The sequence below is a fragment of the Rattus norvegicus genome, chromosome 14 (genome assembly GCF_021556685.1).
Source record: "Rattus norvegicus strain SHRSP/BbbUtx chromosome 14, alternate assembly SHRSP_T2T, whole genome shotgun sequence".
In the NCBI taxonomy this organism is placed as follows: Eukaryota; Metazoa; Chordata; class Mammalia; order Rodentia; family Muridae; genus Rattus; species Rattus norvegicus.
The window spans coordinates 79,603,451-79,625,422 of record NC_141547.1 but is presented as its reverse complement, the minus strand read 5'-3'; the positions used below and the strand labels follow the sequence as shown (position 1 = coordinate 79,625,422).

Genomic DNA, 21,972 nt, shown 5'->3' with positions numbered 1-21,972 from the left:
TTATATGGTCAATTTTGGAGAAAGTACCATGAGGAGCTGAGAAGAAGGTATATCCTTTTGCTTTAGGATAGAATGTTCTATAAATATCCGTTAAGTCCATTTGGCTCATGACTTCTCTTAGTCTGTCGACATCACTGTTTAATTTCTGTTTCCATGATCTGTCCATTGATGAGAGTGGGGTGTTGAAATCTCCCACTATTATTGTGTGAGGTACAATGTGTGTTTTGAGCTTTAGTAAGGTTTCTCTTACGTATGTAGGTGCCCTTGTATTTGGGGCATAGATATTTAGGATTGAGAGTTCATCTTGGTGGATTTTTCCTTTGATGAATATGAAGTGTCCTTCCTTATCTTTTTTGATGACTTTTAGTTGAAAATTGATTTTATTTGATATTAGAATGGCTACTCCAGCTTGCTTCTTCTGACCATTTGCTTGGAAAGTTGTTTTCCAGCCTTTCACTCTGAGGTAGTGTCTGTCTTTGTCTCTGAGGTGTGTTTCCTGTAGGCAGCAGAATGCAGGGTCCTCGTTGTGTATCCAGTTTGTTAATCTATTTCTTTTTATTGGGGAGTTGAGGCCATTGATGTTGAGAGATATTAAGGAATAGTGATTATTGCTTCCCGTTATATTCATATTTGGATGTGAGGTTATGTTTGTGTGCTTTCACTCTCTTTGTTTTGTTGCCAAGACGATTAGTTTCTTGCTTCTTCTAGGGTATAGCTTGCCTCCTTATGTTGGGCTTTACCATTTATTATCCTTTGTAGTGCTGGATTTGTAGAAAGATATTGTGTAAATTTGGTTTTGTCATGGAATATCTTGGTTTCTCCATCTATGTTAATTGAGAGTTTTGCAGGATACAGTAACCTGGGCTGGCATTTGTGTTCTCTTAGGGTCTGTTTGACATCAGTCCAGGATCTTCTGGCCTTCATAGTTTCTGGCGAGAAGTCTGGTGTGATTCTGATAGGTCTGCCTTTATATGTTACTTGACCTTTTTCCCTTACTGCTTTTAATATTCTTTCTTTATTTTGTGCGTTTGGTGTTTTGACAATTATGTGACGGGAGGTGTTTCTTTTCTGGTCCAATCTATTTGGAGTTCTGTAGGCTTCTTGTATGTCTATGGGTATCTCTTTTTTTAGGTTAGGGAAGTTTTCTTCTATGATTTTGTTGAAGATATTTACTGGTCCTTTGAGCTGGGAGTCTTCACTCTCTTCTATACCTATTATCTTTAGGTTTGATCTTCTCATTGAGTCCTGGATTTCCTGTATGTTTTGGACCAGTAGCTTTTTCTGCTTTACATTATCTTTGACAGTTGAGTCAATGATTTCTATGGAATCTTCTGCTCCTGAGATTCTCTCTTCCATCTCTTGTATTCTGTTGGTGAAGCTTGTATCTACAGCTCCTTGTCTCTTCTTTTGGTTTTCTATATCCAGGGTTGTTTCCATGTGTTCTTTCTTGATTGCTTCTATTTCCATTTTTAATTCCTTCAACTGTTTGATTGTGTTTTCCTGGAATTCTTTCAGGGATTTCTGCGATTCTTTCAGGCATTTTTGCGATTCCTCTCTGTAGGCTTCTACTTGTTTATTAATGTTTTCCTGTGTTTCCCTAAGGGAGTTCTTCACGTCTTTCTTGAAGTCCTCCAGCATCATGATCAAATATGATTTTGAAACTAGATCTTGCTTTTCTGGTGTGTTTGGATATTCCATGTTTGTTTTGGTGGGAGAATTGGGCTCCGATGATGCCATGTAGTCTTGGTTTCTGTTGCTTGGGTTCCTGCGCTTGCCTCTCGCCATCAGATTATCTCTAGTGTTACTTTGTTCTGCTATTTCTGACAGTGGCTAGACTGTCCTATAAGCCTGTGTGTCAGGAGTGCTGTAGACCTGATTTCCTCTCTTTCAGTCAGTTATGGGGACAGAGTGTTCTGCTTTCGGGCGTGTAGTTTTTCCTTTCTACAGGTCTTCAGCTGTTCCTGTGGGCCTGTGTCTTGAGTTCACCAGGCAGCTTTCTTGCAGCAGAAAAGTTGGTCTTACCTGTGGTCCCGAGGCTCAAGTTCGCTCACGGGGTGCTGCCCACGGGCTCTTTGCGGCGGCAGCAACCAGGAAGACCTGTGCCGCCCCTTCCGGGAGCTTATGCAGCCTCAGGAGTGCCCACCTGACCAGGCGGTGAGGTCTCTTTTTCACGGGGTCTGGGAGCAGAGAGCTGCTGTGGGCCGGGATCCGCGGGTGTGGGACTTCCGGTAAACACAGGACGAGCCCGGTCCTAGAGGAATTCTGCCTCTGTGTGTCCTGATTTCACCAGGCAGCCTTCTTGCAACAGACAAGTTGGTCTTACCTGTGGTCCCGAGGCTCAAGTTCGCTCGCGGGGTGCTGCCCACGGGCTCTCTGCGGCGGCAGCAACCAGGAAGACCTGTGCTGCCCCTTCCGGGAGCTTCAGTGCACCAGGGTTCCAGATGGCTTTTGGTGTTTTCCTCTGGCGTCCGAGATGTATGTACAGAGAGCAGTCTCTTCTGGATTCCCAGGCTTGTCTGCCTCTCTGAAGGTTTAGCTCTCCCTCCCACGGGATTTGGGTGCAGAGAACTGTTTATCTGGTCTGTTTCCTTCAGGTTCCGGCGGTGTCTCAGGCAGGGGTCTTGCCGCTCCTGGGCCCTCCCCCACGGGAGCCCAGAGGCCTTATACAGTTTCCTCTTGGGCCAGGGATGTGGGCAGGCGTGGGCAGTGTTGGTGGTCTCTTCCGCTCTGCAGCCTCAGGAGTGCCCACCTGACCAGGCGGTCGGGTCTCTCTCCCACAGTGTCTGTGCCCAGCCATTCTATGTATCTGTTGTCCCTGTTACATAGGAAAACATGGCTCTATGGTTAAGAGCACTGGCTGCTCTTCCAGAGGTCCTAAGCTCAATTCCACCCACCCACCCACATGGCATCTCACCACTCTGTGTAACTCCAGTCCCAAAGGATTGGCACCCTCATAGACATACATGCAGGCAAAACACCAATGCACATTAAAAAAGAAAAGCAAACCACTAGCTCGGTGACTCCAGCAGTCTAGCCCTAGACTATTTGGACAGTTACCTCAGTGGGTTCCAAAGGTCTTAGAGCCTCCTTGCCTGGATTTGGCCTTCGGACTCTTGTTGGTTAAATCACAAGCTCTTTGCCTCTATGGCAAGATGAATCAAACTCTGGAGGAGGACCCAGTTTGTTCAGAGAATTCCAGAACAGTTCCTTAGTGAAAAGGACTTACCCGCTCTGTGAGCAGGATGCCCGAGTGTTGAGTACAGACCAGCACAGAAACCTGTAGTCACAGCTTCTGTGTCCAGTGGCCTGTGTCCATGTGAACAGGGACATTTGAGTGTTGTGAGCTAGATCCCAGAGGGACAGTTCCCTACCATTGGGCCTAGTGACCCACGAGGGACTTGAACTTCCTGCTCACGAAAGATCACAGTGTCCTTGTAACAAGAGAGTGAGCCCCAAGGTGGCCTGTCCATTGCTACCAGGTTTATTACAACCTGTTTCCCTGGTCCTCTTTCCAACTCCACCAGCAGATGGTTCAGCTCTGCCCTGTGTCCTCACTGCCTGTTCAGGAGTGCAGTCCAGGAGAGGGGGCTGCCTCACCTCCCTGTTAGACACCGGTGCCTCTAGGCTGATGCTTTGCTGTGGTGCCGCTGTTGCTTTGGTGCCCCAGGGTTTGTTCTTGTTCCGATGCCGTGTGGCTCTTCACAGCGGGTTTGGTTCTCTGTGCAGGTGACAGTACCATGGGATCCTCATCGGAAAGAAGAGACAGTGTTTTATGGTCAGACATCCCCAAGGGCCCCCTTAGTGCCTACCGAGCAAGAGCCTCCTTCAATTCCAAGGAGCTGATGCTCTTCTGGGACGGCCAGGATGTACTCGACTTCAAGGTGAGGTCTGCATGGAGCCTGGTCGTGTGTCTGCCCCTTGGCATGGCCCAGTGACCTCCCTGGCCCTGATGGTTCTGTAGCATGGGTGGGCTTGGGACAGTCTAGGTCTGTCTCCCCTTACCCCAGAATGTTCCCCAGGATGCCAGGGGAAGGAATGGACAAGATTCTGAAATCCCAATGTCTTCCTCTCAGCTGGGATGGATGCTTTCATCTGGAGATTTCTGAGTCAGACTAGGTCTTAGGCAGTCATGACCCCGAGAGAAACCAAATGCATAGAAGCATGTGAAATCCCACCGTTGGCTTTCAAGTTAGCACCCTGTGCTCTGTGTTTACAGAAAACCATCTTCTCAACTTTGGAGAATGACCCTCTCTTCGCCCGCCCATTCGGGGCTGATCTGCCTCTGGAGAAGGAACGAGAACTGAACTTCCTTCGCTGCAAGAGGGTCTTTGAGTATGGCTTCTTCAACGCAGAGGACATGCTAAAGAACCCCCTGAAGATTCTAGTATTGATGAACTGCCTGGGCATGTACGACTGGTCCCTGGCCAACAAATGTGTCCTCCACATGTTGGTGAGTGTGTGGCAGAGGGCAGGGAACCCATGTCCATACAGGGCCACACACATCAGCCACACGGCTCTCAAAATATACAGCGTTTAAGAGTCAGTGACACGATCAGATTTTCAGTTCTCGGTGTAAATTTGCACCCATGAATTCTTGGATAGAACGGGTTTATTCAGAATCTGCAGCCCAGTAGGAAGATGTGTGCGTGGGGTAGGTATGGGGTATGCCTGCCCCGAGGCAGGAGCAGCAGCACCCACCCCCATCCCCACCCTCGACCTGTGTTCCATTTCAGGTTTTTGGATCTACAATTATCGGTTCTGGTTCTGAGCACCATTTCAAGTACCTTGAGAAGATATATAACCTGGAGGTGAGTTGGCCATGTGAGCTGTAAGCCCAGTGTCATCACCACCAGTGTCATACTTAGCCACGGACAGGGAAGGCCACAGGAGAGACCCGGGGGGCCAGGCCCTGCTCATATCAGTGCTCTTGGGCTGGTGTTTTTCCTTGCCCACCCTGCCTGTCTGTGGACTTAGCTCTCCTTTCTGACCCCTGCAGCCTCCTGTGACCGTAGAGATTTTTTTTTTTTTTTTTTTTTGGTTCTTTTTTTCGGAGCTGGGGACCGAACCCAGGGCCTTGCGCTTCCTAGGTAAGCGCTCTACCACTGAGCTAAATCCCCAGCCCCAACCGTAGAGATTTTTGCAGCCCTTGCTCAACAGGGCATAGGCTATGGCATATAAGCCAACAGGTGGGAGTGGTATCCAGTGCAGTGGGAATGTCTCAGTCATGTCATTGTCTGGTTATATAGGAAGGGAGAGGTGTGGGGGCTCCTGGCTTTAGTCCTCTAGGGCTCTCGGAGACAAGGTCACTGTAGGACTATGCACAGGAACACACATCTTACCTGGCGCCACTGTGTGCTTTGACATTTAGATTTTTGGCTGTTTTGCTCTCACCGAACTGAGTCATGGGAGTAATACCAAGGCCATGAGAACAACAGCTCACTATGATCCTGCTACTCAGGTAGGTTCTGGATTCCCCTGGGCCCTGGGTGGAACACAGGAAATAAAAACGAACAATAGTCAAGAATGTTGTCCCCTTATACACTATCATTGGAGAGGCCACTGCAGAGGCCACTGAAAGCATGCCTTGTACTGAGGCATGAAGTTTTTACCTTCCGCACCAAGCAAACAGGTATGGGAACTCACGGAAGATTAGGTACTCTGTGGGTCTCCCTGCTCTTGTGGATCTCTGCCTGATTCAATCCATGAGGGCTGAAGGAACAGAGATGTGTGAGCAGGGGTTCAGGGACCATCTACTAGGAGGCGGATCAACTTTTATTAGAGTGATTCAGGGCTTACAAAGCTTAGGGGGACTGTGGGTCCAATGACAAGCCTCAGCTTGAAGTGGGGTTCCTGACAGAAGGGATGTTTGAGAGCAGTGATAACAATGTGAAGTCAATCGTGGGGTATAAGCTGAAGGCCTGTGATCTGCTTGAAACAGCTTCCCAGATAGTCCTCTGCTTGAGGCAGCTCTCGATTACTAGAAAAAAAAAATTCTAAAACCTCTCTGGATCAATCATCTCTTGTAGACCAAAAGCCCAGTCTTTTATTTACATATCAATCAATCAATCATTCACCCCAGGTTATGAATCAGCTTCTCCTGACCCTAGACCCCTGATTCTTAAAAAAAGACAGCAAGTACATTATTTTTTCTTTTCTTTTTTTTTCTATTCTTTTCTTTTCTTTCCTTTCCTTTTTTTTTTTTTTTTTTTTTTTTTTTTTTTTTTTTTTTTTTGGAGCTGGGGACCGAACCCAGGGCCTTGTGCTTGCTACCACTGAGCTAAATCCCTAACCCCACATTATTTTTTCTTTTTTTCCTTCACATTGCAAATGAATTCAGAGAACTGCCTACCTCTGTAAGCACAGACAATAAGCTAGCTGGGTGGAATCTTGCTCTGAGATCACCATTCCAACCATGCTTGGGCCTAACCTTGCTCTGTCCCAAGTTGACCTTGAACTCAGGAATCTGCCTGCCTTTGTAAGCACAGACAATAAACTTAGCTGAGTGGGGTCTTGCTCTTTGATCATCATTCCCTAGCTCTCTTTATCTCCTTTCTTAATATCTTTCTGACAAGCTGACTCATAGTGCAGCTGCCTTTGTTCTTTTAGGTACATGAAGCTCCTTATACAATTCATAGTGCATCCTTATATTTTGCATAGTTGAAAAATTGTATATTTTTCAACTTATGTTTTCAGAGTTCTTTCCCACAGCCTTAAAGGCTGCCCTGAAGATCTCAGTGTTTACCATTTTGCTAAGACACTAGACACACCCTTGCCTCCTAGACTTGTACTGTCTTTGATTATCATGGATTCATTTACCTTGTCAGAGTGACAAGGAGGAACATGAAAATATGTACATTATTATACAAACAACCCTTACACTCACAATAACTGTGAACAGTCATAGAGGCCCACACCCTACTGATTCTGTTCCAGGGGTAGGAGCTATGTCACTTGCATGGCCATGTAGGTTTTGGTATAGTGGAACATCCAGAATTGTCAAAGGTCATCCTGTCATGGTAGATGTCAATCTTAATTAACAGAGTTTTCCCACAATACTTAATCTTCACGAGGTGTCCAAACAGAGGGTAATTCTTCCTAATCCCCAGCCCTGAGGCCTGCCAATGCTTGTAGGCTTCTTTGTGGTTCAGCAGGTTGCTCTGCCCATTGCTGCCTAGATCCTCTGCTCCTTGCCACATCTCTGGCATCCTTGTGACACCTGTGTTGCTGACCATTTGTGGAGCATTACTATGCACTACCCTGTGTGGACACTGCCTTCTGTAAGGAGGCACTGTGGAGACAGGCCATGCTTGGTCCTCAAGAAACTCCTGATATGCAGAGTGTGAGGGACATGAGTCTTGTCTTAGTTTTGGGTTTTATTGCTGTGAAGAAGCACACTTTTAGCCAAAATATCACAAGAACAGTCTTTAGGCCACATACTAAAATTCTCTGAAACCTCTTGAGCTGGGCCCCCACAGTTCAAGTAACCATATGCATTACTGTCTTTTATGTTTGCACTAAGATAGCCCATTAAACCCTCTTAAAATGTTCAGTTGCTTTTCTAATCCAAAGTCCCAAAATGTTCATATTCTTCCCAACAAAAGCATGATCAGGCCTATCACAGCAATACCCTACTCCTGGTACCAACTTTTGTCTTTTACTGTTGTGAAGAGATATCATGACTACAGCAACTCTTATAAAGGAAAACATTTAATTGGAGTTGGCTTACAGTTTCAGAGGTTTAGTCCGTTATCATCATGGTTAGAAGCTTGGTGACTTGCTGGCAGACATGGTGTTGGAGAAGGAGCTGAGAATTCTACATCTTGATCCACAGGCAGCAGAAGTAACTGTGTGCCACACTGGGTCTTATGCTTGAGCATATGATACCTCAAAGTCCATCCAACACTTCCTCCAACAAGGCCATACCTACTCCTCCAAGGCCACATCTCGTAATAGTACCACTCCCTATGGGCCAGGTATTCAAACTCATGAGTCTATGGGGGCTATTCCTACTCAAACTACCACAGGTCTCAAATGTCAGGGATGGTCAGTATTGAATGGGGTATGGAAGCCCCCTTCTCCCACTATACTTTGGTACCTGTGGCTTCTGTGGGACCTGTGGGAAGCCTGTGCTGGCTGCTGGCTGAAGACTGCCCCATGACCGTACCGTAGGCTGTGGGGACAATTGCTGACTCAGCAGAATTCGGCCTTGTAGGCATTAGTAGTGAGAAGGGGATGTGGCAAGAGGTAAAACACCCTACTGGCAGAGTGTGGCCAGTCCCAGTGTCAGCCTCTATGGGTGAGTGCAGCCAGCAGCTCACCATATGAGACTGAACCTCACTTTCCATTTCCTCTGTAAGGTGACCTTGAAACAAAAATAAAGTCAACTTCGCCCATACAGGAAATATGATGTTCAGTCCATTTTGGCTCCAAGCCTTGGAGCCTAGTGGTTAGCCTGCTGTGGAGGGAAAGCCATTCTCAGCTGCTGATTTACAAGGCTGCCCGATCTCTCCTTCACAGGAATTCATCTTACATTCTCCAGATTTCGAGGCTGCCAAATTTTGGGTGGGCAACCTGGGCAAGACCGCAACTCATGCGGTGGTGTTTGCCCAGCTGTACACGCCAGATGGCCAGTGCCGAGGGCTGCATTCCTTCCTGGTGCAGGTAAGACCTGGGCGGGACTGGCCCGGATGAACGGTTAACCCATAGCCGCATGCACTGTGTCTTCAGGCAGATCTGTACCGCTGTGAAAGACACTTGTTCTGACTCTTAGCTTCCTGCAGGCTTCCACTGCGGTCCCCACGGACGCAGTACTGCTAGAGTCTCTGTGAGCGATAGCCAGAGCACCCAACAGGCCTGACATTGTGGCACACATCTTTACTCAGGGCACCTCAGTGATACCGCACCATCCCCCTTCCAGCTGAGCAACTGTAGAGACGCCTGTGTTGCCCTGCCGGGCTGGCAGTCTTGTACACATCCTAGGAAATGGACAGGTGAATCTGCACAATTAATATTTTTGAGTGAAGCATGGCCTTAGCTGTTTTTGCTTCTCACTCTGGAATTCTTTCCAGATGAACTGGAAGCTGCCACTGGTCATATTATTTTCCAAAGAGTGGTTTATTTTTATTTTATGCCGTGTGTGTACAGAGTGCTTAAATATACATCTGTACGCCACATACGGGCAGTCCCTGTGGAGGCCAGAAGAGGGCGCGAGATGCCTTAGAACTAGAAGCACAGCCTGATATCTATCGATACTGGGAGCCAAACCTATTTTCTCTGCAAGAACTACTGAGTCATCCCTCCAGCCATGTTTGTGGGCTTTTGTTTGATCTTTTGAGAAAAAAAAAAACCCAGAACAACATCTGCTTTTCCCCTGCTGGTTGTCCTTGTCCTCCTGTGTTAGCTTCCTGACGCTGTGACAGAGTCCCTAACACATTAGCTTCAAAGGCAGGGCAGCTAGGCAGAAACTGCTCTAGCTCAGTTTGTGAAGTCTCAGGCCATGGTGCCCTGACTGCTGCTGTGGGCTGGTGGCAGCCCAGGTTTCCTGGCAGGAGAATGTGGCTGAGCAAGCTGTGTCTGGGAACAAAGTGAGAGGTAACAGGAATTGACCAGGGTCTCATAGCCCCTTAAAGGACACACTCTCAATGGCCTGATTTCTTCCCATCCGTGTCCCACCTCCCCAAAGCACCATTGGCTGAAGCCCAAACCTTTTACCTTGAGGGCTAGGATCCTGATCATCCCCTCTCTCTCTCTCTCTCTCTCTCTCTCTCTCTCTCTCTCTCTCTCTCTCTCTCTCTCCAGCTGTCTGGTTTTTATGGCATTTATTTAAAAAGGTTTAAGAGAAATTTGTGTCTAAATTTTTACCTAGCTTTACTTGTGTGTGTGTGTGTGTGTGTGTGTATGTGTGTGTGTGTGTGTGTATGTGTGTGTGTGTGTGTGTGCAATACATCTACACAATGAACTTACAACCAATTGATAAGGATCTAAACTGCCCACCTAGATAAGATAAATTTGTCTGCAGAAATCCATCCCAGCTACCTTGGCAATTCAAGACCACCCAGACCTGGGTCATCCTTCTCTGTCTCCATCTTGATTCTCCCTCCTTCTCCTTCTCTCCCTCCCTACAAAAACTTTGTCCCTGCCCCACTCTCTACTGTTCAACCATGTATCACCTTGACATCAACCAACAGGCCCCATATCTAGACCTGGACATGTCACTTCAGGGGACCCAGTATGACCCAGAGCTATTCAGAGTCACCCATCCGTGGTCAGCTTGTTTGGACATGCTTGCTTGTCTGCTGACAGACTAAACTAGCCATTATTCCTTGTGACCCTGTGCAGATTCGGGACCCGAAGACCCTGCTTCCCATGCCAGGGGTGATGGTCGGTGACATGGGGAAGAAGTTGGGACAGAATGGCCTGGATAATGGGTGAGTGTCACTGGACCTCACCAGACAAATGCCACCTCTTTGGGGCTCCAGGATTGTTCCTAAGCTATAGGCTGGAGCGGGCTGCCAGTGCCACACTCTCTCTGGAGCGCAGGTTCCTCAGGACCTGACTCGGATGTGGTAGGCATCAATATGGCACTATTAGAGCAGCAGCCATGACCTGCATGGCCACAGTCCCCAGAGGTCCACCTTGCCCTTCACTCCACGGGTCAGCTTCTCAGAGTGTAGCTCTCCCAGCTCTCAGGTCAGACTAGGGGTTCCCTTTGCATCTCAGAGAGACCTCAGGCTGAGGGCTGCCCAGCTATGGAGGACAACCCTTCCTCTCTGAGGTCTCTTAGTGAACAGCCGTAGCTGATCCATGGAACCAGCCTGATATTTGTTCTTTTTTTTTTTTTTTTTTTGGAGCTGGGGATCGAACCCAGGGCCTTGTGCTTCCTAGGTAAGCGCTCTACCACTGAGCTAAATCCCCAGCCCCCTGATATTTGTTTAAAGTCCTCAAGGCAGGAGTTGGCAAAGTGCTGGACACACGATGGTCAACCAGGTGCTTCTGTCTCATCCTAGTCCTGATCGGAAACAGGGCTGACCTGCAGCACTGTGCACCGAGTACTCAGATGGGAGTGCAGCCCAGAAGGACCTTAGCTAACTCCTTAACCAGGCCAAGGGTCCATGGTCAGCAGGACACCTGGATGGCCTGGGGTTTATAGTGAAGTCAGCTCCCGAGGGGTCCTGGCTTTTCTGAGCATCTGTCTTTGACACGGCACCCAGCAGGGTAGGGCTCGCTCTCATCTCTAGTATTTCCTCGTCCAGCCTTCATGCTTAGCCCTGAAAGGACCTGCTGAGCAGCCTAGGCGGCCTTCCCGCCTTCCCCTGGGTCAGTGTATACAGGCTCCAGCCAGCTCCAAGATGCCTGGCCCAGTGCATTTAGGCCCCTTTCTTCCTACACAAGAACTCATGACTACAGACATGGCCAAAATAGGGCGTCCCCAAGAATTGTGTCCTATGCTGTTTAGTGTGTTTGCCCACCTCAGTTCTGTGTGTATTTGGGCTCTTAGTGTCACCTCGAGCAACTGCTGCTGTGTCTGGCTACTAAGACCAGCTACCTTCAGACAGAGAGAATCCTGACCTGGGCCAGGGGTTGCTCAGACTCTGATGGACACTTCTGTCTAGCCATCACCAGAAGGCTGGGGCAGGGCCAAGAGAGGAATCAAGCCACTTTAGTCTGCAGTCAGTAATAGACAGTATGGAGGGGTTAGAAGCACTGATACCTAGCAGTCCAAGCTTAAGAAGGAAGATCAGGGCTCAGAAATCACAGAGCTGTCATCCCCTCTGTTAAAGGCTCTGTGTGCAGCCTGGAAGGTCCCCTTGGCTTGTCCTGGTTGTTCATTAAAGCTATCAGAATAACTTTGCAACATCACAGAGAGCTTGTATTTGACCCCATCACAGCAGCTCCTGCCATTAAAGAATGGGTCGTCTCCTGGGATACATCTCACAGGCACCAAATGCCATTTACAGGAGCCCCATCCTGTAGGTATGGCAAAAGCTTGGCTGAGAGTCACTGTGAACACATGGTGGGGCCTCTAGCAAAGCAGAGGCCAGGCTGATCTTGAGTTCTTGGACCTAAGTCCTTAGCTGACTAAACTAAGCCTGTTGACTGCACTGACCACAGGCCACCAGCAGAGGACACCAGAACCCCAGAGCTGAGTGGCTGCTCCACCTGAACCCAAATCTCAGTGTGCCCATAGTACTTTCCATGACGAGGCCGGGCCTTTGGGCCTGGGGAATCCTCCTTGACAAGGCTGAGAGGGTGCCCTAGAATGAGTGTCTGCACCAGCTGGGGGTTGGCTGGTGATTGCTGGAGGGGGCCTCCAGGGAAGGAAGCTGCAGCAGGAGACTGGGGTGGAAATTGTTGCAACACACACCCCCTCTACACCTTTCCAACATGCCTGTCACATTCATACCACATGCCTAAAGTTGTATACATGCCTTGTGTCATCCACACATACTTACAGCGCTCTCCCTAGCCCCTACTCTATCCTTTTCCACACCACATGCCTCCTGCCATATAGATATTTCATATCACAGTCCTGTAATTCACACACACACACACACACACACACACACACACACACACACACACAGAGAAGCCTCCTCAGCACCCTCACTCATATCCCTCCATACTACTTGAACCTCTGCCTGCCCCATGTCAAACACATATCCCATACCACATATGTGTGCACATGCCTTGTGCTTTACACTCCCTGTGTCACACTTTGCTGACCTCTGGAGACCATAATCATAGTGTGCCAAATAGCTTACCAGCTGGACCCATCTGACTTTTCAGTGGATATAAAAGTGACCCAAAGAGAGTCTGTGGGACTTAGACTAGAGCAGAAACTCCACAAACACAAGTATGTTCAGACTCACTCTACCTCGGTGGCAAAAATGGGTGAAGATTTTCCACTCCTTAAAAAGTGTGCTTTCCGTCCACAACATTGTACTTGAAAAGCATTCCTCGGCTTTCAAGTAAACATTTGGAGCACCTCGAGGTTGGCACCAAGGCTGGGCTTCCTTGAAAACAGGGCATTGTGTGCAGCCTGCAGGGCTGGGCGTGGGCCAGGTGGCCACCAGACAGGGTGTGCTGCGTTAGATTTTGCTACCCCAAGGCTCTTGTCAGCCCTGTCGTGTGTGTACTGAGAAGGGCTGCCGTGTCTTCCCAGGAAACGGTCTTTGGGGGATGGCTCCATCACCTCGGAGGACCATCCTACCCCATCACCTCTGTTCCTTGTCACTAAGTACTTGGTAGGGACCAGGTCCTGTGGACTTGTAAGAAAAATCTGACAGCTCCAAGAATCTGCTGGCAGGAAAATGACTCATTGAGGAACGGGGACAATTGAGTGCTTACTCTGAATAGGGCTACCCTGGAGAGGGGTCTGCCTCCGGATCCTTGTAGGATGGGTAGAAAATCACATCTACCTGGTGGTCTTGAGTGGAGTGTGTCCCTTTTGAAATACCTTGCTCCCCCTGCTGTTTAATGAGCAACTCAGGTGGGGGATGGGGTGGGCTGCTACCAGCCAGAGACTGCAAGAGGTCAGACGCAGGTGAGGAGCAGTAGGCTGTCCTGCCATCCGCACAGGTGGTTGCTGTCAACTGACAAGGCTTTCTGAGTCTGCAGAGCATCTTAGCCAGCAGTCACACTGCTGTAGAAACCATTGAGACTCAATGGTTTACTTTGCAGTTGACATAGATTTGTAGCCTTGTACAAGCTTCTTTCTTAATCCATTATAAAATGTCCTGGATTGTCAGTGCCCCGTGTCCATAGCAACACCTGTTAGACCCTTTTCCTAGCTGCTCGGGGGAAGAGACTGGACTACAGGCTCTTTGATTTTACCTAGCATTTTGGTTGTTCTGTTTTTCTCAAGACAGGATTTTACCGTGCAGCCCTGGTTGTTCTAGAACTCATACTGTAGACCAGGCTGGCCTCAAACTTACAGAGATCAGCTGCCTCTGCCTCCCAAGTGCTGGGATGAAAGGTGTGTGCCACCACTGCCAGCCTGACTTAGCATTTGAAGCCACCATCAGCTGGTTGTAGCTCTCTGTCCTGGGGATCAGAGGTGTCAAGCTTTAGAACCAGCTCCTGTCTTCCTGCCCTCCTGTCCTGTCCTGTTCTGTCCTGTCCTGTCCTGTGTGCGACCCTTGCTGTGCACAGGCAGTGGTGAATGTGGAGCTTCTCTTTGCCAGTGACATGAGAGCACATCTGCCCCAGGCTGTGATGGTCCCCAAATGGCCCCATCATACTCATGCCCCTTGTTTCTGGGGCAATGTTACCTTCACCTGCTCTTGGGGAGAGGAGGAAGCTCAGGAACCATGTGACAGGCTCCCAGAGAACTTGAATGACAGAAGCCTACCTTCTCTCTTACAGATTCGCCATGTTCCACAAAGTTCGAATTCCTCGCCAGAACCTGCTGGACCGGACCGGGAATGTCACCTCTGAGGGCACTTACCACACCCCCTTTAAGGTACCAGTGGGCTGTGGGTATTTGCGGACAGAACTTCCCTCATGTCTGTTCCCGTGGTGTTTAAGACCACCCCAGGAACAGCTGGCCCTGGAATTACCACACAGCTCTCTTGGTTGGGTTTGGTGCCCTCAGCAGAGAAGGGACTTAGCCACAGTGTTTGTGGGCAAGGGTGGCCTAGATCTGGCAGCATTTTCTGGCTATGCCTGGCTATCTATGACTACTTGGGTAGGGGACTGCTCTCCCATAGCATACAGAGGAAAATGGTCTTAGCTATTATTGCTATGATAAGACGCCATGATCAAGGCGACTTACAAAAGGGAGTGTTTAAGTTGGAACATGTGATTTCAAAAGGTTAGAGTCTGTGGAGTAGAGAAAAGGCGTGGCAGCAGGAACAGCCGGGGGCTCACTTCTTGATACACAAGACAGAGAGGCACATTGGGAACGGCGGCTAGAGTTTTCTGAAAACCCAAAGCGCCCCCACCCCCTTGACACTTCATCTAGCAAGGCCATCCTTCCCAAACAGTTCCACTGACAGTGTTCAAACACATGAGCCTATGGGGGCTGTTTTCATTCATAGCACCACAGGAGGGTCACGTGGAAAGCTGTATCCAGACCCGGTAAGCAGGTACGATAATAACTGAGAGTGTTAAGGCTGTAGGTGGAGATGAGCCATGGAGCAGCCCACGGCTCTAGGGAGTGGTGAGCACGGACAGTTGGCTGACCCTGAGAACAGGGCTCCAGGAAGGACACTCCCCAGACAACCCTGACCCTTTGCCTGGTGGGAAAACAAGGACGAATCCAGCAAAGTTACTTAAGAGAAATTAGCCCTGTGAGTGAAGAAGCCACACGGGACACACAGTAATGTGAAGGCAGCCAATGAAAATTTACCATAATGTGAAAGGCGTGAAAGGGAGAGTTCACCAGAAGGCCCTGGAGAGGTGAGCGTCCAGCTATAGCAGCAGGGATTCAGAGATATGACATCCAAATGTCCCCAGCTAGAGAAAGAAAGACTGATGTAAGGAATCTCTGCTGTTCCAAAGAAGAAAAGCAATCAACTGACATGTGGGGGAAACAAGATCGTTAGAGGACTCAGAAATCCTTCTGATACAGGGGAATAACCACCATTATTACCTTGATGCCTCAGCTGTGCCCATGAATTGGAACATTATTAACACCAACAAAGCTGTCCTCTCTACCTGAGAGTGTGACACATGTCCCTTGTCTGGAAGACGGCCGTGCATGCAATGCCCTATTTTGGAGGAAGGACCCAAACAGTATCCAGAGAGCAGCAGCAGGGGGCAGGGAGCGAGGACACCAGGCTATCCCAAAGCATCACAGAGGGGCCCGAGCACAGCTTCTGTCAAACATAGTGAAGGGCAGGATAGATGTGAAACTGACACCAAAGACTGAAACAGTCCACAGGAGCTCAGCAGGAGCAGAGTGCCGAGTGAATGCAGGGCCCCATGCTGGACTGCCCTTGCATCTGGTGCCCATCTAGGAAAAGGCAGGGCACAGCACCCTCGGGTGGCCAAAGAAGAAGAGTCCACACAGTCGAACTCCAGCACTTATCTACTCAAAGCTCCCTCCTTGGGAGCCCTCTCTTCTCAGTACATCTGGTTGTACGCCACCTTCTTTGGGGCGTTCTCTGAGGCCGCACAGCATCTGACTGATGTGTGACACCTGTGCTTCTTCCCCAGGATGTCCGGCAGCGTTTGGGGGCATCATTGGGCAGCCTGTCCTCGGGACGCATCTCCATCATTAGCATTTCTGTGGTCAACCTGAAGCTGGCTGTGATCATAGCTATCCGATTCTCAGCCACGCGGCGTCAGTTTGGACCCACAGATAAGGAAGAGATCCCTGTCCTCGAGTATCCACTGCAGGTACTGCTGTCGGCATTGTTTTCTGCTTTCTGCTCTTCCTGGCCCCTGGATGTTGGTGAGAGTTCTCAGGCACTGCCCTGAGAACAGAAGTGCACCTGCCACGCACAAGGGTCTTGGGTCTTTAAAAAGGGCTTATGTCTGCTCAGAAGGAGGCACATGGGAAGGGGAGAGCCAGGACTCAGGTGGCAGGTACAAGATGAGGTCACCCTGCTTTGGCAGGGGATGCTATTCTGGATCAGGCTACATTCTTTGACTCATCTGTCCCATTCCTAAGAAATGGCCCCAAGGAAGCCATTTCTGGAAGCAGCAGGTGAGGGCAGCCCTTTAAACAACATGGCATTGAAAGCAGTAGAAGGAACACCTAGCCTCGTATCCTCAGAGGCAGTAAGGGGCAAAGCACAGAGGCCATGAGTGGAAAGGTCACAGCCACCTCCTGAGCTCCCCAGCCAGAGTTACACTGCATGTCCTGCTCAAGCACCCTCTGCAGCCAGAGGTGCAGTCATGGCCCCTCTTTATGGGCACAAGGATCAGGTTGGTGACCTGGTTGCTATATCTGGCTTAGGCCTTGTGCCAAGTGCTGCATAAGTAGGTGTTTGAGTGACAGTCAAAGGAAATGAGGCAAATGGCCTTTTCACTTCTGCCTTATTGTTGGCAGTGAGCTTTTCCAGTTTAGGAAGTAAATATTGAAGAAACGTAGGTCTCACCATGCCTGGGTAGCCTGCATGCCCTGCTATCGTCCTTGTTCCTCATTGTGACAACATATCGACTACTCTGGGTGCCCAAGGAAGCCCAGTGGTTAAGGAGCTCCAACCCAGGTCCTTGCTGGTGCTGCCACTTCCTAAGAGAGGCTGCCATGTGCTGACAGAGTTGGCACATGGAAATAATGCCTGTGCCTGGCACTCTGCAGGCATGGAGCAGCCATGGTGGCGGCTCCACCCATGTCCTCCATTCCAGCCATCTTTCTTCGTCCATTGTCCACCCAGCAGTGAGTGTGCACTGTCAGGTGCCGGTGTGTGAGTCCCCCAACCCCAGGATGATTGATCACCTTTCTTGGGTTCAAGAAATATGGCATGGTGGTTTAAAGCACTCGTCCTTCCAGAGGACCTGGGTTTGATTCTCAGCACCCACATGGTGCCTCACAACCATCTGTAACCTCAGCTCCTGTAGAATCTGACACCTTCCTGTGACCGCCTTGAGACCCCGGCACACATGAAATGTATATATGTAATACATGCAGCAAAGCATTCATATGCATTGAGTAGATAAGTATTATAAAATGACGCCTGTCTTGGGCTGCATTGTCACCAGCAGTGGGCGTCCTTCTTTCCTACAGAAGCTGACTCTGGGTTCTCCCGTGGTCAGGAATAGGCTGGCTATCTGGGCCAACCACTCTGGATGGCTGTTGTGTGTCTTGTTTCCCTCAGCAATGGCGCCTACTTCCATACCTGGCAGCTGCCTATGCCTTGGACCACTTCTCCAAGACAATCTTCTTGGACCTGATAGAGCTACAGCGTGGCCGGCAAAGTGGGGACCACAGTGACAGGCAGGTGAGGCATCTGTTTGACTGTTGCCAAGGTTGAGCAGCCCTGTTTCGGCACCGAGGCCAAACAAAGGCAGCTCGCTGTGGGAACAGAGCCTGTGTGAGTTCCTTCAGCTGCCCCACCAGCGTGCGGTTTGGCTCTCCCAATGCCTTGCCGTTTGGGCCGTGTCCATCACCCCTTATCTGGGGGATGTGCTGGCATGGCTGAGCTCACAGCTTCTTTTGAGAGCGTGACGGCGTCCACACTCCACATTGCCACCCTCGGAGGATGTCTCAGCTCTTCTTGTCTTTTCATAAACAACCCCGCAGAGGTCTGACTCCGCTCTCTGAGTTGACAGCCCAGGATCTGTGCCAGAAGTGAGCACGCAGCTCCACGGGGTCAGCTGTTCTGCACGAGGATGTCCATTGCTGGTTTCTCTGTAGATAGCCCCACGGGTTGGTGTTTGGCCCCTCCTTGTACTACCCCTGAGTGGAAATCAGATGTCAATCAAAAGACGTGGGTCTGGAGGCAGGTTAGTGCTGCAGACTGGGGCTCTGTACTGTCTTAAATCAGCCGTCAGATGAGCTGCACTGGGATGCCCAGGGCAGATCTGGAATGAGAGCCAGAGCATAGCACATGTTGGCGCAGTTCCCTTGAGAGGAACAGGCTGTTGAGGGGCGCTGCTGAGATGAAGGGGCCAAACATGCTTCCCCTAGCGAGTCTATGACCCGCCTTTGACAGCGTAGTTCTCCTGTTTCTCTTCTTCCTGAAACCCTGTGATGAAACCCAGCCAGGCACGATGGCATCTGAACCTCTCCTTAGTTGAGACGGATGCTGCTGGCTAAGTGGATATTTGTGTAGCAGGCATTGTACCCATGAAATAGAGAAGAGGGTGCATCTGAAACACATGTGAGCTTCAGGAAAGGCGGCCCACGAATGCCATGGCACGACCATGGTCCTCAGAGGGCTGCACTGGCTCCAGCGCTGTGCCAGTCAGGCTTCCCCTCTTCTCACCAGGTTCTCCCCAACAGGCAGAGCTCGGACGGGAGATCCACGCACTAGCATCAGCGGGCAAGCCCCTAGCCTCATGGACAGCCCAGCGGGGAATTCAGGAGTGCCGTGAGGCGTGTGGGGGACACGGCTATCTAGCCAGTAAGTTCGGGTTAGTTTGGGGGAGTTTCTCATACTCAGTTCTCCCATGGGCTAGTGGGCCACGGTCCCACAAAGTGCAGCCTATTTCTCTGGTAAGGTTTTATTGGGACACAGCTGTATCCATTCAGGTACACACTTCCTCTCACACACTCTAGCAGTACCCACTCAGACTCTTACTTCCTCCAGCCATACCCTCTCAGACTCACACTTCCTCCAGCCGTACCCACTCAGACTCACTTCCTCCAGCTGTACCCACTCAGACTCACACTTCCTCCAGCTGTACCCACTCAGGCTCTCACTTCCTCCAGCTGTACCCACTCAGACTCTCACTTCCTCCAGCTGTACCCACTCAGACTCTCGCTTCCTCCAGCTGTACCCACTCAGACTCTCACTTCCTCCAGCCATACCCACTCAGACTCTCACTTCCTCCAGCTGTACCCACTCAGACTTTCACTTCCTCCAGCTGTACCCACTCAGACTCTCACTTCCTCCAGCCATACCCACTCAGACTCTCACTTCCTCCAGCTGTAACCACTCAGACTCTCACTTCCTCCAGCTGTACCCACTCAGGCTCTCACTTCCTCCAGCTGTACCCACTCAGACTCTCACTTCCTCCAGCCATACCCACGGAGACTCTCACTTCCTCCAGCTGTACTCACTCAGACTCACTTCCTCCAGCCGTACCCACTCAGACTCTCACTTCCTCCAGCCATACCCTCTCAGACTCACACTTCCTCCAGCCGTACGCACTCAGACTCTCACTTCCTCCAGCTGTACTCACTCAGACTCACTTCCTCCAGCTGTACCCACTCAGACTCTCACTTCCTCCAGCCATACCCACTCAGACTCTCACTTCCTCCAGCCGTACCCACTCAGACTCTCACTTCCTCCAGCCGTACCCACTCAGACTCTTTACTTCCTCCAGCCATACCCTCTCAGACTCTCACTTCCTCCAGCCATACCCTCTCAGATTCACACTTCCTCCAGCCGTACGCACTCAGACTCTCACTTCCTCCAGCTGTACTCACTCAGACTCACTTCCTCCAGCCGTACCCACTCAGACTCACTTCCTCCAGCTGTACCCACTCAGACTCTCACTTCCTCCAGCCGTACCCACTCAGACTCTCACTTCCTCCAGCTGTACCCACTCAGGCTCTCACTTCCTCCAGCTGTACCCAAACAGACTCTCACTTCCTCCAGCCATACCCACTCAGACTCTCACTTCCTCCAGCCGTACCCACTCAGACTCACTTCCTCCAGCTGTACCCACTCAGACTCTCACTTCCTCCAGCCATACCCACTCAGACTCTCACTTCCTCCAGCCATACCCACTCAGACTCTCACTTCCTCCAGCTGTACCCACTCAGGCTCTCACTTCCTCCAGCTGTACTCACTCAGACTCACTTCCTCCAGCCGTACTCACTCAGACTCACTTCCTCCAGCCGTACCCACTCAGACTCACTTCCTCCAGCCGTACCCACTCAGACTCTCACTTCCTCCAGCTGTACCCACTCAGGCTCTCACTTCCTCCAGCTGTACCCACTCAGACTCTCACTTCCTCCAGCTGTACCCTCTCAGACTCACACTTCCTCCAGCCGTACCCACTCAGACTCACTTCCTCCAATTGTACCCACTCAGACTCTCACTTCCTCCAGCTGTACCCTCTCAGACTCTCACTTCCTCCAGCTGTACTCACTCAGACTCACTTCCTCCAGCCGTACCCACTCAGACTCACTTCCTCCAGCTGTACCCTCTCAGACTCTCACTTCCTCCAGCTGTACCCTCTCAGACTCACACTTCCTCCAGCCGTACCCACTCAGACTCATTTCCTCCAGCTGTACCCACTCAGACTCTCACTTCCTCCAGCTGTACCCTCTCAGACTCACACTTCCTCCAGCTGTACCCACTCAGACTCACACTTCCTCCAGCTGTACCCACTCAGGCTCTCACTTCCTCCAGCTGTACCCACTCAGACTCTCACTTCCTCCAGCTGTACCCACTCAGACTCACACTTCCTCCAGCTGTACCCACTCAGGCTCTCACTTCCTCCAGCTGTACCCACTCAGACTCTCACTTCCTCCAGCTGTACCCACTCAGACTCTCACTTCCTCCAGCCGTACGCACTCAGACTCTTACTTCCTCCAGCCGTACCCACTCAGAATCACTTCCTCCAGCCGTACCCTCTCAGACTCTCACTTCCTCCAGCTGTACCCTCTCAGACTCACACTTCCTCCAGCCGTACCCACTCAGACTCACTTCCTCCAGCCGTACCCTCTCAGACTCACACTTCCTCCAGCTGTACCCACTCAGGCTCTCACTTCCTCCAGCTGTACCCACTCAGACTCTCACTTCCTCCAGCCATACCCACTCAGACTCTCACTTCCTCCAGCCGTACCCACTCAGACTCACTTCCTCCAGCTGTACCCACTCAGACTCTCACTTCCTCCAGCCATACCCACTCAGACTCTCACTTCCTCCAGCTGTACCCTCTCAGACTCACACTTCCTCCAGCCGTACCCACTCAGACTCACTTCCTCCAGCTGTACCCACTCAGACTCTCACTTTCTCCAGCCGTACCCACTCAGGCTCTCACTTCCTCCAGCTGTACCCACTCAGACTCTCACTTCCTCTCAGCCATACCCACTCAGACTCTCACTTCCTCCAGCTGTACCCACTCAGACTCTCACTTCCTCCAGCTGTACCCACTCAGACTCTCACTTCCTCTCAGCCATACCCACTCAGACTCTCACTTCCTCCAGCTGTACCCTCTCAGACTCTCACTTCCTTCAGCTGTACCCACTCAGACTCTCACTTTCTCCAGCCATACCCACTCAGGCTCTCACTTCCTCCAGCTGTACCCACTCAGATTCTCACTTCCTCTCAGCCATACCCACTCAGACTCTCACTTCCTCCAGCTGTACCCACTCAGACTCTCACTTCCTCCAGCTGTACCCTCTCA

At 50.4% G+C, this 21,972-nt stretch overlaps 1 protein-coding gene across 3 annotated transcripts in view; it reads left to right on the top strand.

Annotated features, from left to right (window-relative positions):
- The window catches only part of Acox3 (acyl-CoA oxidase 3, pristanoyl), a 54,198-nt gene that overhangs the window by 8,951 nt on the left and 23,275 nt on the right, over positions 1–21,972 (top strand). For all 3 annotated transcript variants that reach the window (XM_087584420.1, XM_087584419.1, NM_053339.2), the window contains 10 exon segments: positions 3,727–3,881; positions 4,217–4,450; positions 4,734–4,808; positions 5,369–5,458; positions 8,518–8,661; positions 10,339–10,427; positions 14,365–14,461; positions 16,159–16,341; positions 17,766–17,888; positions 18,893–19,013. In XM_087584420.1, the coding sequence (XP_087440546.1) occupies positions 3,738–3,881; positions 4,217–4,450; positions 4,734–4,808; positions 5,369–5,458; positions 8,518–8,661; positions 10,339–10,427; positions 14,365–14,461; positions 16,159–16,341; positions 17,766–17,888; positions 18,893–19,013 (1,300 nt within the window). In that variant the 5' untranslated portion in view covers positions 3,727–3,737.